Source organism: Patella vulgata, chromosome 1, assembly GCF_932274485.2.
Source record: "Patella vulgata chromosome 1, xgPatVulg1.2, whole genome shotgun sequence".
In the NCBI taxonomy this organism is placed as follows: Eukaryota; Metazoa; Mollusca; class Gastropoda; family Patellidae; genus Patella; species Patella vulgata.
In genome coordinates this window covers 16,558,111-16,574,497 of record NC_065879.2, presented here as the reverse complement: position 1 = coordinate 16,574,497, position 16,387 = coordinate 16,558,111, and the positions used below count along the sequence as shown (strand labels likewise).

General features: G+C 36.5%; 1 protein-coding gene across 1 annotated transcript; it reads left to right on the top strand.

Annotated features, from left to right (window-relative positions):
- The first annotated feature begins 464 nt into the window (after positions 1-464).
- On the top strand, positions 465-15,855 carry LOC126828572 (fibropellin-1). The gene is made up of 9 exons (XM_050558424.1): positions 465-763; positions 4,506-4,668; positions 5,072-5,222; positions 6,405-6,631; positions 7,386-7,604; positions 8,741-8,929; positions 9,227-11,158; positions 11,979-12,506; positions 14,459-15,855. Exons 1-9 carry the CDS (start codon positions 482-484, stop codon positions 14,704-14,706), a joined length of 3,939 nt encoding a protein of 1,312 aa, XP_050414381.1. The 5' UTR covers positions 465-481; the 3' UTR covers positions 14,707-15,855.
- Positions 15,856-16,387: the final 532 nt, after the last annotated feature.

Sequence of the window (16,387 nt, the reverse complement as noted above, 5' to 3'; positions counted from 1 at the left end):
AGGACCCTGTTTTTTTCCATCCTATTCAAATAACTAGACTTTGTCCTTGTCAATCCCTCAGCCCTGCATTTAAGTTAAGAAAAGAAAGGCAGATCATTGTTGCCATAAAATTGATGCAATCAAATAATTCTGTTTTTTCCCTACATGTCAGATATTTATTCACTTGTACTGATAAAAAAATGCTGTTCGCAAAAATACCGAACATCAAGATATGGTGAATCAGCCTCAAAAATCGCATTTATCTTGTCTGCAGGTTTATCTTGTCAGTTTTGATTTGCATGTGAATAAGTGAGTATAGAAGAATCACAAAATATGATTCCCCTGAAGATTCACCATAATTTCAATCTCTGATATTGTGCTGACCATTGGTCAATTTGAGTTTCTGCCAATATTCAGAAAATGATCTCCATTCTACTTTCCATCTATTTATTGATTATATGAAATTTTTTTTATTCAGAATCTGAGGGTAAATTCAGAGGTCATGAACTTGATGCCAATCACCACCAATCAACAACCGTCACCAGGATGTACAAACCATGAAGCATGCAGCGCCACCATGTGTTTAAATGGAGGTACCTGCGTGGATGTCTGGACGAGAAAGTATTGTAAATGTAGACCAGGTTATTCAGGAGAGAACTGTCAGTTTCAGAACATGGCTCATTTTACACCCAGTTCTATGCTTCATTTCTCTGGAGGGTCCGAAGTCTTGGAGATATCATTTTGGATGTCAACTAGAAATGATTCTGGAATTATTCTCTATACGGTAAGCATCTTACTTAGAGATTAGGCCATAAAAACTAAATGATTAGGCCATAAGAACTAAATGATTAGATTTTTCAGATGTATTGCAACTTTAATAGTAAAATCCTTTAGCACTTTGGGGGTCAGGTGACTGAATGGTTAGCGTATGCGCGTTGTATCAGAAGGTCTGTCATTCAGTCAAGTTTCATGGTTTTGATTCCCCACTTGTGTGTGACAAGGAGTATGGTCGCCTGTCCAACCTCATGGGTTTTCTCAGGGTTCCCTGCTTTCCTCCCACTGCTTAAGACCCCTGCACGCAAGCAAATTATTGAAAAAAAATTGAGCCATATTGTGACAGTATTGGTTCTTAAATCTGGTTCTTTGATGACAACACTGGTATATACATCTAATAATAGTTTTATTCTGCTTCTTACAATATTAGGTACAAACATCGTGATGTAAACGACCGTAGAACTAACTATATGGAAGGAGTCATGACTTAATTAGCTTGGCTTAGCATGAGTGTGCTAACTCCAGAAGCTGTCGTCTCGTACCGTCTCGTGCCAAGGCGCCCATGGCCTTAGCTCAGTCCTGGCCGGACCTAACTCCTAGCCCTGCCTGGACCTCTCTCGTATCCATTAGGTACCTTGATCTAGGCACCCGCCTAGCATGGCCTCCTGGACCCGCCTGAAGATTCGTTTCTGTTCTGAGTTTATAAACGTATTCGAGACAAAGGAGCTCATTAGACACCTGTCTAATGTATCAAGCATCATATGAAGGTTTAACATTCAATATAGTTTATCAGACAAAGAAAGTTAGATAAGACATGCCAACAACAAGTTATAGTTACGCAATGACATAAGGAATACTACCAAGATCTCCAGCCGGGTATTGATAGCGACAGGTTTATGTTACAATCACTAATACGTATTTTAATATGGCAGGACGCCTCTATGACATAAGTCATTATGTTATATACCTCTCTTTGTTTGAATAAAGTTATGAATTATATGAAATAACTTTTAAAGACTATTACAAAATTAGATACCTATGGAGTCGATAATTACTACTCTTATAAAGATATAAACAACAATAATAATAATGAAAAAATATATAAAAACAAACAACACTCGTAAAATGTCGTATACAAAAATGTCTATAAACAAAAAGAAAAGGTAAATGAAACACACACGAATTTAAAAGTTATATATACATGTAAAATGTCATAATATCCAAAAATGAAAAGGTCAATGAAAAACACACGAACTTGAAAGTTATATACACACAATCGGTCACACACGCGAGTCAATGAAAAAAAAAAAAAAAAAAAACGAGATCCTGGAATCACAAACACAGACTACTCTTATTATTCACATAAATGGTGGAATCGCGAACACAAACTACTGTAATTATCTTCTTAGACCGATTATTTGGTGGAATCGCGAACACAAACTACTGTAATTATCTTCTTAGACCGCTACTGCACTGTCGTAGCCAACTGTAGGGGTGGGGTACATATGATGCCCTTCCTCGTTCCAGTAATGTTGAGGGGTCAGAATATTCCCTGCTCCGTTTAGTTCAGCTCTTCTTATTGACCGGTAGTCTTTTCATTTTCCATACCGTCTGGCAAAACGGCGTGTTATGACATGTGCATATGAAGAGTATTAACTGCCACCCGTGCCGAAGTTTTATCATCTGCTTATCATATATATCATGGAGTGAACTTAATTAATAGTTAATCAAATTAGCAAGTGGAACAGATTTGACTTTAGATATCGATCTAACGATATTTACAGTATTATTTACATGGATACAATTGAAATTAGGGAGTCATATTGTTTTATCTCAAGAATAATGAATGATCTGAACACATTTAACCAATCTTAAATAAGATATTTTTGAAAGAACTAACGGTTTATCTCTATAATTTTTAAACACAACACAAAATAAGACGATACGTTCGCTCTTAAATCCGAGCACAACCCTCCTGGGGTTAAACCACTTAACATAAACTTCTCCCGTTACATATCGGGGCATTTCCCAATAAAACTTTGGGGTATTACAAATAAAACTCTCTACCGTAAATATCGGGTCTCCCGTAAACCTCGGGGCATAAATATATATAGACAAAATAACAACAAAAAAAATTATAAGAGATAAAACCGTTAATACCGTGTGATTAAAGAGCTATATCTCTCAATTAGGATACGCTTAACTCTATTCCAGATAATTAAACAATCATAAACATTTCACTTCGCAGTTATTAGCCTGATAATACTTAGCTACTACTAAATTTAAAAGCCAAAATATGTGTTCAAAACAACCAATGATAATTCATAATCTTTTAAAAACAACATGACGCATTTTAAAACAAATAATATATATACAATTTTGTTTTAGCCATTTTCCTGTTCCACTACTAGCTTGAAAGGCAATATATTAAATTTAGTAACTACACCATGATATTTAATGACGCGTGATGATAAACTGCTGATTTCCCAGTTAAATTATAATACATTATAGCACAATGTCATTATTAACCGGCCATGGTAGGATTAGAAAAAGACTTACCCGTGTAGACTAATATCTGTGGCCTGTGATCTTCTAGTGGTATACGACTTTGCACGTTGCTCTGGTCTACGGCGCCAATTAATATGTGACAGTATTGGTTCTTAAATCGGGTTCTTTGATGACAACACTGGTATATACATCTAATAATAGTTTTATTCTGCTTCTTACAATATTAGGTACAAACATCGTGATGTAAACGACCGTAGAACTAACTATATGGAAGGAGTCATGACTTAATTAGCTTGGCTTAGCATGAGTGTGCTAACTCCAGAAGCTGTCGTCTCGTACCGTCTCGTGCCAAGGCGCCCATGGCCTTAGCTCAGTCCTGGCCGGACCTAACTCCTAGCCCTGCCTGGACCTCTCTCGTATCCATTAGGTACCTTGATCTAGGCACCCGCCTAGCATGGCCTCCTGGACCCGCCTGAAGATTCGTTTCTGTTCTGAGTTTATAAACGTATTCGAGACAAAGGAGCTCATTAGACACCTGTCTAATGTATCAAGCATCATATGAAGGTTTAACATTCAATATAGTTTATCAGACAAAGAAAGTTAGATAAGACATGCCAACAACAAGTTATAGTTACGCAATGACATAAGGAATACTACCAAGATCTCCAGCCGGGTATTGATAGCGACAGGTTTATGTTACAATCACTAATACGTATTTTAATATGGCAGGACGCCTCTATGACATAAGTCATTATGTTATAATATGTTAGTCCCGAAATACCCTACTGGATTCATGGAGTTACTGATAGAAGAAGTAGTAACTTTCTGTCATTTCGGGCAGTCAAAGTGCTAAAGGAGAGTGAGAGAGAGAAATGGGGTTTAACGTCCACTCTACACAAACTAGGTCATTTTGGGACTAACATCTGGTTCAATTTTATTTCAATAACTCGTTTGCATGTAGGGGTCTTTAGCAGTGGGAGTAAACCAGAGAACCCGGAGAAAACCAACGAGGTTGGACAGACGACTCAGTTGACTCAGTGACATACTTTATGATACAACGCACACGCACTAACCATTCGGCCATCCAAACCCCCACAAACATAAGAAGAATCCACAAAAACTTTAAAGCATGTAAGAAACTTTATCTGAAGTACACAAATTCTGAGATGATTGATTGATTGAAATAGTGAAAATTTTACTATTTGAAATAAAGATGCAATGCATTTATTTGTTCTTTTTTCTAGATGACATCTGATATAATTGCATTAATGATAGACGACGGTCAGATACGACTCCACCTGGTGTCAAGTAATACAGATTATATTAGTCGCGTTAGTCAGAATATCAATAATGGTGACTGGTACTATATCAGTTTAACATTAACTGGTGGACGCTACAGATTGCAAGGTATGCAGGGGTGTTTCCAGGAATTTCAGCAGCGGGCAGGTCCAAGATGGAGACAACATCAAGTTTGGCATTTAGTCGGGGGGGGGACTACTTTTTGAGACAATATTTCTGCTCATTTAGGTGCATTCTTGTATAGGATTACAGTGGAGTGAGCAAAAATGACGGCAATGCTTTGTACATTAGTTTTTTCAGAGAAAAGATATACTCTGTGCCAGTATATTTAAGTGAATATCAAAATAAAACTTTTTAAAAAATATGCTCTAACTATATTATTCACGCAAATTCTCTCGAATAGCCATTAAGTGAATACAAAATTGCACCCTTACTCCATCATGCATAGATATATAAGTGTTGATCTCATATGAATTAGATTGAATTCTTACTTTCCCCTTTTATATTTCAGTATCAACAGAAACTGGAGTATATGGAACGGCAACAGGAACTGTAGGAAATCTGTTGTTGGTTACTATGCCAATATTTTTTGGAAAGTTTCATGATCATCCTGCCGTTGACAAATGGAGAGAACGTCCACAAAAACCTCCAACATTTAATGGGTGAGAAAATTTGGATTATTGTTAATACAGAATCCGCATTGTCCATCTATAGTTTTGCTCATGAATAACCACTCCTCACTTCTGCTATTATACACTGAGAAGTAGTAATAGTGTTATTTGTACGTTTAGGGCATATATATCTCCCGATTTTGGTAAATTTATATGAATATCGGTAAAATTCTAATTATCGCAACAAATCTAATACGAAGAGGCTAAAATCTGTAGAACGGTGTGTTAATTAACAGAGGTGAGAAATTGACTGAGTGGTGATATAATTATTGCTAGGGGTGAAAATCTCGGCGACGGTGCGTTTTCTGTACCCGTGTGTTAATTAACGAACAGGTTAAAAACGATCAGTTATCACGGTTTGTAGCTCTTTCTTTTGATCCGAGTGCTGGCTGAGAAAGTTCATCAGGGATTTCAGCCTGCTTTCCCCTTTTCTGTGGTGCATAAAGAGGGGCCATCCAAAAGACCCACAAAGAGCAAACCTCAGTTTTCACTTGCTCTCCAAAAAAACCTCTTCATTTAAGGATACATTATGCAAGGAAGAGCTACAAACAGTGATAACTCGGCTCAGTAGAAAGTAATTTGAATATCATTTGAGATATTCTGAGTTTATATTTCTTAGAAATTATCACAGAGCTGAAATATTTCATTATGCAATAGTTAAATCTGCCTATTGCAGGTCTTTCTTTAGGCTTGAAATGTTATCTGAATTATTAATTAGACATTAATTAACTTATCCATACCATTATCAACACCGATGCCATCAGATTTCTCCGATATTAAGTAGATTAGAATGGTTCAACCATATTTTGATTTAATTTAAAAATGGAGGAATGAGACATAGCTTCGAACAACCAGTATGGTGTTTGCAATTTGTGCATACGTCTTGTCAAACTTTCAAAGGCTAATATCTTTGCTTGCAATAGAGTAATTTGAATGAAATTTCAAAATCATTAATTTTACATTATCTATTTTTGAACTATGATAGCAAGAATGGCTAGCTCTTTATCTAAATCTTACATAATGTATCTTTAAGATAGTTGCTTGAAATGAGAATAAAGATGTCTAGGTGTCTTCAACACAAAATTAGTCAGTTATGATCACTGAAATATACTGGGGATTTCTCTGCAATATATATATAGATTTCGTATGCAGCCTCTTATTATTATTATTTAGTTTTGATGGATGTCTTCGTGATTTGGCAGTCAACTATAATCCTGTTGATCTCAGCACCAATAAAATATCTGTCTTCGGTAACGATCCCGACAAACCATCTCCTGGTTGTCCACGTGAAGAGAATTGTAGCCCCTCCCCATGTAGAAATGAAGGTGTGTGTATATCAAAATGGGAAGGGCCAACCTGTCAATGTCCCATCAATTATCGTGGTACAAACTGCACTGAAGGTAAGTCTAGTTTTCATATGCTGTTAACCATTTTTTTTTTTAAAGAGCTACTGGAAACTAATTAAGAAAGAGCAAATTTATTAAGGCAGTGATGCTATTCTAATAACAGAAAGGGCCCTGTTAATTGGGTTTAACGTCCTACTGTTCTGCTCCAACTGGGCTAATGGAGGCGGGCATACACCAAACACTGCGCTGTGAAGGAAATTTTGCCAGGATAGCGGCACTATAACCTACTCTTATATCGAATTCCAACTGCCAAGGGATCTTTTACGTGCAAGTCAATGTTTACACAGGGCCTCGTTTTTTTGTACCATCCGATCAACTATATGTTGTCCCTTGCCAGGCCCTCTGTTCTGCGCCACTGACGGGGGGAACCACGCTGGAAAATCCTGATGAACTTTCTTTCCCAACGCAGGGATCAAACGTCCTACCCACTGAGCCACGATGGCTCCCAACTTAGTCCTTAAGAATCTGTAAATATTGTGCGATGACCCATTGACTGGGCCCCACGAAATGGCAATTTGCTATTGGTTTAATGTGGTTCACTGTCTACTAGGTCTAGAATGAGGTCCTGTCTACGGATACCACGGATAATTGATGACAAGTGGATTAACCTATAGATATGCTTAGTTTTTGAATAATGGCATAGCAATAATTTGGTCATTCACCAATTATTGCAATCTGCAAATAATTCTTACTTGATCATATTTTCATACAAATTCTCCATTTTTACACAATTTTTTTTTTCTGACAGCGTCTGCCTCAACGTTTAATGGTACAACAAGTTTTGCTCATTTAGAGATAAATAGGATAATATTTCCATTTGGTGAGGAAATAGCTGTACAGTTTCGTACACGACAACAAACTTCTACCCTAATGTTAATAGAATTTACGACATCAGATAATAGAAGATTTACTCTGGAGATTGGTCTGTTTAAAGGTTTACCTCAAATATTCTCTTCATTCAGTTCAGGTAGGTTATGCTAAAACAACTTTGTACTTATTAGAAAGTGCAGGGAGACCACATCACACACACCAAATACACAAGGCAACCCTATGGACAGGACACAATATACAGACACAACAAACAACAAATATCATATCAAGTGAATTTTTCTAGCTAGCTGTAAGCGTCCAATGCGCTGTACAGTCCCGGGCCTGTAGTGAAAATGATAAGCAAATTATCATGGTGCAATCATCAGACATCAGTACACATTTCAAACTGATAGGCATTTTTACGAGAAATCGGTTTCGATTGGTTTGTACATGATGTGGGTCTCGAGTTGGTATTCAAATCGGTTATCATAAACGCGACGAGTTATCTCGCAATTTAATATGGCTGAAGACTGAAGAATTGAGAGAAAATGTTTCATTTTCCTTTATCCTGTTCTTGAAGACATTGCCCAAAAATAAAAATAAGAAGTTGTACCAGTTGAATGTTCCCAAATGATCTGTATTCTTATTAGGACTTTCCATAATATGTATATTTTAAAGTGAAATTTAAAAGAAAATGAACCAATGTCGAGCACATTGTGTCGCATGTGGGGGACGGCATCTTGAATATCAAATCGTCAATTCGGCAGGCTAGCAAATTGGAAGATTTGGTAAATACGACGGCTAATATTTGCCGTAAACGGGATTGAATGGGATTTGCAAATCGATTAGCCATAATCGGTATCTCCTAAAAACGCCTCATTATGTGAGGGATTTTGAATATTGTGAATATCAGTCCAAGAATGGTTCAGTTACATTTAGTATTTACTATGATGATTTGAAAATTTTGTAACAATCAACAAGCCAGCATCACCTATATAAGGTTACGTTCTCTTGATGGGACTCATTTGAATCTGCTGAACCCAAACTGGCAGATTTCAGAAATGTTAATAATCAATTTAATTACGTTTTAGCATGTATTATGCTGTGAAAAATTAGATATTGTGTGACAAAATTCACAGTCAGGATCAGCTTTAACTCAAAATATTTTATTGCCTGCCAGTCTTTTATTGAAAACTTTGAGAGAATATTCTTCGAAACGTCGCCTAAATAAATCAGTAGCTGTTTTCCATAAGGTGTTATAGTTTATGCTATTATTTTTATTTTTGATTTCAGAAACTGTGACATTCAGTACAAGTTTATCAGATGGTTTGTGGCATTATATTTATATAAAGAAAGATGGTGAAGACTTGAAGATTAGCGTTGATGAAGAAAGTCAACGTCTATTGGCACGATTTACACCCTATGATAAAATCTATAATAATACTATTTCTGTTTTTATTGGTGCCAAACCGTTCACACCAGGTAGGTTCGGGTGGGAATGGAGTTTTAACCCCTGATGAAGACAATATTTTAATCATTTTTTCTTAAATGACCACACTATATTTTTATTTTCCCATCCAATAAGCCCTTACAACACCACATCAGGTGGGATGTACATAAGACATGCTTTACTATGACAACTAAGTCAACATGTAGCTCATTATTACTATTCATATTATATACAAAGGTCATGAATATTCATGTTATGGTAATACCAATCTCAATAGCCATTTCTGCTCTTGAATTCCTGATAATTATTGTTTATTTTCTCAATTTAAGGTGATACCAACCTTCTGATTGGCCACTTTAAGGGATGTTTACGAGACGTTTCCTTCAACAAAGTCAATATAAACTATCTCACTGGCCATTCTGTTCAGCCAGGTGTCGTTGCTATGGATACTGATATATCATCTGGTTGCCAAGGAGATGATGTCTGTTCTTTGAATCCATGTAAATCCAATTCAGAATGCGTCGACACGTGGAACAGTTACACATGTCCGTGCTCCAAGGGGTGGACTGGGGTAAATTGTTCAGACAGTATTGATGACTGTATTGGTAATAACTGTCAAAATGGTGCTCCCTGCGTCGATGGTCACAATAGTTACTCCTGCAACTGTACGGCTGGATTTGGGGGACAGTTTTGCATTGATCGTGTGACCCCCTGTGACTCAAACCCATGTGACCCTGCGAACACCAATCAGTGTTTAGTATCGGGTTTAAACTTTACATGTTTGTGTAATCCAGGTTTTACTGGACAAAACTGTTCAGAAAATTTCAACGAATGTTTATCGAAACCGTGTGAAAATGGCGGAAATTGTACAGATTTGATAAACGCGTATAAATGTGAATGTCCATCCAGCCATTTTGGCGATAATTGTCAATTTCGTTATGTCTGTTCTTCCAGTCCATGTTTTAATGGAGGACGTTGCCAAGCAACTGAAGATAACTCTAACTATACTTGTGGTTGTTCTGATCAATATATAGGTCATCAGTGTGAATCGTTCAATTATTGTAAGAATAATTTGTGTATCAATAATTCAACTTGCATTTTAACGAATTCTACTTACACCTGTCAGTGCTCCTCTGGTTTTTACGGAGTTTATTGCCAATTTAAGGATTTCTGTTTCAGCTCTCCTTGTAAAAATAGCGGAGAGTGTCGAAACGATCGCGATTCGTATCGTTGTGAATGTTCTGTATTCAGTACTGGCAAGAATTGCGAGACTATTATTAACCAGTGTGCGTTTAATCCATGCCTTAACGGTGCCCTCTGTTACTTCAATTCAACGCTACCAGCAGGAACCTATCAATGCATATGTCTGCCAGGATTTTCCGGCGATCGTTGTGAGGTCGATGTTGACGAATGTTCTTCCAATCCATGTCTCAATGGTGGACAATGTACCGATAGCTCAAAACAACCAACTGAAAAATTTTATGTCGGTTTTCGTTGTAGTTGCCCGTCTGGTTACACAGGACAACGTTGTGAAACTAATATTAATGATTGTGTGAGTCTTCCATGTTTGAACAATGGTATTTGTCGAGACCTGGTGAATGGATATCGTTGCGAATGTGCTCGGGGCTATGACGGAACAAGATGTGAATTTGATATTCGATTGTGCGCTTCGTCCCCGTGTCAAAATGGCGCCACGTGTAGAAATACTTCTTCCTTGAGCTTCCAGTGTGATTGTTTATCAGGTTTTACTGGACGATTGTGTCAAACAAATATAGATGACTGTGCTGGTAACACATGTAAAAATGGTGCGGCATGTTCGGATGGTATAAATCAGTATTCGTGTAATTGTCTTCCAGGATATACGGGAACACGATGTGAAAGCATAGCAGACGCTTGTTTTAGTCAGCCATGTTTTAATAATGGAAAATGTAACTATCAAGGCGTCTGCTCTTGTCATGACGTTGTTTCGACGTGCGGATGGCACAATGAAACATGTCAACGAGCGATGTGTGCTACACGTTCCGAATGTTCGATAAGAGCTTTATCTTACGACTGTGATTGTACAAGTATTGGATATAGAGGGAGCCAGTGTGAACAAGACATTGACGAGTGTTCAGACTCAACTACATGTAATAATAAAGGAGTGTGTAGGAATACGTTAGGAGGTTTTACTTGTGATTGTATGAACACAGGGTTTACAGGGTCAACATGTCAGACAGACGTCAACGAATGTTCCAATTCAAGCGTGTGTTTTAATGGAGGTATGTTCTTATAATAATACACTAGAGTTTTACTAGTGATGCAGTGTCTAGTCCTTCAGTTGGTACAAAAACTTGTTGGTGTGGATATAAAAGAAACATCGACAGTTGTAATTCCATTAATACCAGGCGGAAACTTGGCTGTATGGACAAAGTTCCCCTTGTCTTCATTTGCCCTGCATTGGCCGAGAAAATTCATCCAGATTTCCTGCATGGTTCTCCCTTGACAAGGACAGCTGTCTAGTCGTTCGAATGGTACGAAAAACCGAGGTCCAGTGTACTCATTGGCGTGCACGTAAAAGATTCCTTGACAGTTGGAATTCGATATAAGAATAGGCCGTAGTGCCTGTCTTCATTAGCCAAGTCCGGAGCAGAACAGTAGGATGTTAAACACCATTTCATTTCTTTCAATGCATATCAGATCATTGCGAGGGTTTTACTAGGTCAATACTGCTGTGTCTGGTCCTTTGAATTCTACAAAAACTCATTGGTTTGCACATGAAAGAACCCTTGACAGTTGAAATTCCTAAAAAAGTAGGCAGAAACCGTGATCTCCAGGCAAAATTTCCCTCAGTGGACGCTTACAGCTGGCCCCCGGATCCATTCACTTGATTTGATATTTGCAATGTCTATTTTCTGTCTTGTCCGCCGGTTTATCGTGTAGATTTTTGTTTTACTTGTAGTGCGGTCCTCCTGCACTTACTAATAGAACACTGCATGGCTTCATGCCTGACGAATAGCCCGGTTTGTTTACAAAATTAGGAAATAAATGATTTTGTTGCATTGCATGTATTTACTGTTAATTGTTATTTTTTCTCTCCAGGTGTTTGTGAGAATCAACTTGGTTCGTTTCGCTGTGTTTGTCCGTCTGGCTGGACAGGTCAGACGTGTGGAGAAAACATCAATGACTGTCAATCAAACCCTTGTCAAAATAACGCAACATGCGTAGACTTGATGAACCAGTTTATCTGTGATTGCGGCGGGACTGGTTTCACGGGTGAACAATGTCAGTCAAACGTCAATAATTGTGTCAATCACATGTGTGGTAATGGCGGACTTTGTGAGGACGGGATTAATGGATATTTCTGCAATTGCTCAAGGACTGGCTACAGCGGAAACTTTTGTCAGACTCCTATAAACGAGTGTGTTGGTGTACCGTGTAAAAACAACGGTACATGTCTGGATAAATTAGGCTATTATGATTGTGATTGTAGTAAGACTGGTTATTCTGGTCTAACCTGTGATGTTGACATTAATGAGTGTAATGATGGTAGTCACGGTTGTAAAGATGGATCAACGTGTGTAAATAAAGAAGGGAATTATACATGTCAATGTGATGCATTGCATATAGGTAAGTATTTCATCATTCAAATTGAAAGAAAACTGAATTTAAGATGTAAATTTAAAGATGTCCTCCTGAAGATATATTTGTCCAAAAAGTGCAAAATATACCCATGGGCAAAGATTCTACTATACCTGATAAGGAGATTATTTTGTAACACATCCTTGATAAAACTACTATTCTTCAAATACAGAAAGAGAGAGAAAAAAGGGGTTTAACACATGGTACTAACACATGGTTCAATTTTATTTCAATAATTCGCATGCGCGTAGGGGTCTTTAGCAGTGGGAGGAAACTGGAGGACCCGGAGAAAACCCACGAGATTGGACAGGCGACCCTACTCCTTGTCACGTACAACCAGGGATTTGAAACCCCGCCAGTTGACTCAATGACAGACCGTATGATACAGCGCGCGTGCTAACCATTCGGCCATCCAACCCCCCTCTTCAAATACAGTCTTGGGGAATATTACCAATACTTGATTTATTGTTCAAAATATATGGGTCAATGATCAGTGAAATAAACACCATAAGGTCTGTCATTGTGTCAATTGTCATGGGAGAGAGAGAAAAATGGGATTTAATGTCCACTCGATACAAACTAGGTCATTTTGGGACTAACATATGGTTAAATTTTATTTCAATAATTCGCTTGCGCGTAGGGGTCTTTAGCAGTGGGAAGAAACCGGAGGACCCGGAGAAAACCCTCGAGGTTGGATAGGCAACCCTACTCCTTGTCACGTACCGGGAAATCAACACCACATCAGTTGACTCAATGACAGGCCTTATGATACAGCGCGCACATGCTTAATATTCAGCCATCCAATCCCTCTCAAGTGACATGGAATTGATCTCAAACTTGCTTGTGACGAGGATTAGGGTTGACTGCCATACTTTGTGAATTTTTTTCTGGGTACTCGGTTTCCTTCCACTGCTAAAAATTCTTGCATGCAAGTACATTTTTAAAATAAAATAGAGTATTTAACAAGACAAAATCCCCTGGCTTGTATTCATTCAAATGAAAAAGAGGCCTGTCTAAAGATTTCAGTGAAACTCATATGTGGCACTGCCTTTTGTTAGTGTCTGGTTATTCCAGTCTACACCGATGATATTTATTGCGCATGCTCTCCAGATAAGAATATAGCGTCACCATTTGGCATGACTTGTGGAATATGTCTAGCCGCGTTCTTTGAGTCTCTTGTTCCAAATGGCGCTGAAATGCATTATGGTACACGATTCGTGTACCAATGGTAAAATGTTTATTTTGTCTTGAATATTGGATATCAGAAGCCCATCTTTTCCCTGTAAGATCACAAGACCATTGTTGATTTCAATTGACAAAGAATTTGTATTTTCAATGTCGAAGATTTTTGATGATATTGAGTTAGAGACTTAGCTACTTTAAGGGATTCGACTTTCATGATATCATAATTTACAAGGGATTCCACAATCCCTCTATCAGAGGCGTTAAACCTTGTGTCAATGATTAAATAATAATTGAAATTAAGTTTTATCATAGATACTCCTATTAACAATCCTTTAAATGTCGTTTAAATCAACCTTCATTCACACGAGTTTTAAGCATATGTGGAGGGGTGGGGGGTCAAGGGAGGAGATCTTTTCAGGCAAAAGTATGATTTTTAGTCAATTTTCATCAATTGTTTCATAACATTCCTAAAAATTATATAGGGCTCCATATGTGAAAAACCTTACAGCCCTACTGTCATCATTCATTTGACCCCTTAATCTCATAATAATAACAAGGATGATATTTGTTACATGCGACTATTCAATCCACAAGGGAATGCTCTAGGTGCTAGAAAATGTTCTCACTTTTGAGTGTTAATGATAGTCACTAAATAACCAAATTTTCACTTTGGATTATTTAAAAACTGACACAGAATCACACTGTCAGATATCTTCTGGAAGTGAACCACACAATAATGTTATTTTATTTTTCAGGTGTTTTATGTGAAGAATCTGCAGCAGGACAAGATGGTGAAGCACCAAATAACAACGCAATAATAATTGCTAGTATACTTATTGTATTAATTCTAGTATTATTAGTTTTAATATACGCGGTATGGTATACTAAACGTAAACGACGTCGTCAGGGACGATATAAACCAGCGAAAGCAGAACAGTCCATGAACAACGAAATCCCCATGGATAAAATGATTGACGCTAGTAATGGAGAAATATTGATATGAAACTGATTATGTGAATGGCATATAAAAATATTGTCGCATTAACCCAACAGGAGGAAATGTTTCTGTCTGTCTTTGATTGGTTGAAAAGTTCTGTCTGTTTTCCATTGGCTGAAAAGATGTTACAGGAAATATATTTTCACACAGTTGACTCTGCATGCTACAAGGAGCAGCCAAGGAAAAAAAAGGTCAAATTCAAACTAGCCTCTTTTAACCAGGCACATATTGGTAACACCAATGGTTGTATCAGACAGCCTTGTTGATCATGACTAGAATTATAGTCAAAATGTATGATATAATGGAGAATTGAACAGATAGGTTGTACCTACAAAACGTTGTGGGTGCCATAGTCCTTTAATAATATGTGCAGATAGTTTGCAGGACTTCATGGATTTGACAGAAACAGGCAAGAAAGTCTGTAGTTTATTCTACTGCTATTAGTTCAGCATTTGGAGTGTGTTGTCTCCCTTTAGTCTCCCATAAACTTGATTGTTTCATTGTCTTCCCATGTTTTATAAAGATAAGGGTAAAAATATTTTGTTAATTGTATGAAATAAGAAATAGTTCATTGTATGCTTGAGATTAGTATATAGTCTTATCATAGCTGCTGACTGCATCCATATTAAAAAGAGCTGTCTCCTTTTAGTCTCCAGGAATATTATATAAGAGTTGTCCCCCTTCAGTCTCCCGGGATGTTTATATACACTATTTGTAAAATAGTTATTGTTCCACTCCAACCAGAAACAAGATGGAGTAATGGGGTTTAACTTCCACTCAGCACAAACCAGGTTATTTTGGGACTAACATGGTTCAATTCCATTTAAATAATTCACTTAAGTCAAGTGTAGGAGGCTTTTTGCTGTGCAAGGAAACAAGAAGACCTGGAGAAAACCCACGAGGTTGGATGAACGATCCCAATCCTTGCCACATACAAGTGTGAAATCGAAACCACGTCACTTGATTCAGTGACAGAACCTATGATCTAAAGCACACTTGTTACACCATTAGACACCCTACACTCCAACAAGTATAACAAAATTTCCAATGATAAATCTTCTGAAATGATAATTGTTACATTTAAATCTATATATATTAAATTACAATCAAAAAGGTGAATATTAGTTTTGTTATTATGTACATGTATTATAATTTGGTGCAATATTGAATAATATATTAACAACTTAAGAATAAGTTATGAATAATATTGAATAATTCATTAATTATTTAATGAAAATGTATTAATAATATTGAATAATTTATTAAAAATTGAAGTATAATTTATTAATAATATTGAATAATTTATTAATAATATTTATTAATAATATTTATTAAAAATATTTATTAATAATATTTATTAATAATATGTATTAATAATATTTATTAATAATATTTATTAATAATATTTATTAATAATAATATTAATAATAATAATTATTAATAATAATAATTATTAATAATAATAATTATTAATAATAATATTTATTAATAATTTTGCATAATTTATTAATAATTTTGCATAATTTATTAATAATTTAATAATTTTGCATAATTTATTAATAATTTAAGGATAATTAAAGAGTAAACAATGGATGTTGTATGCAGTGGTCTTACTGGTACTAAAGTCATACTTAATTTAAGTATAAGGTTATGACGAACAGTTGGAAAATAATTACCTGAACTAGGA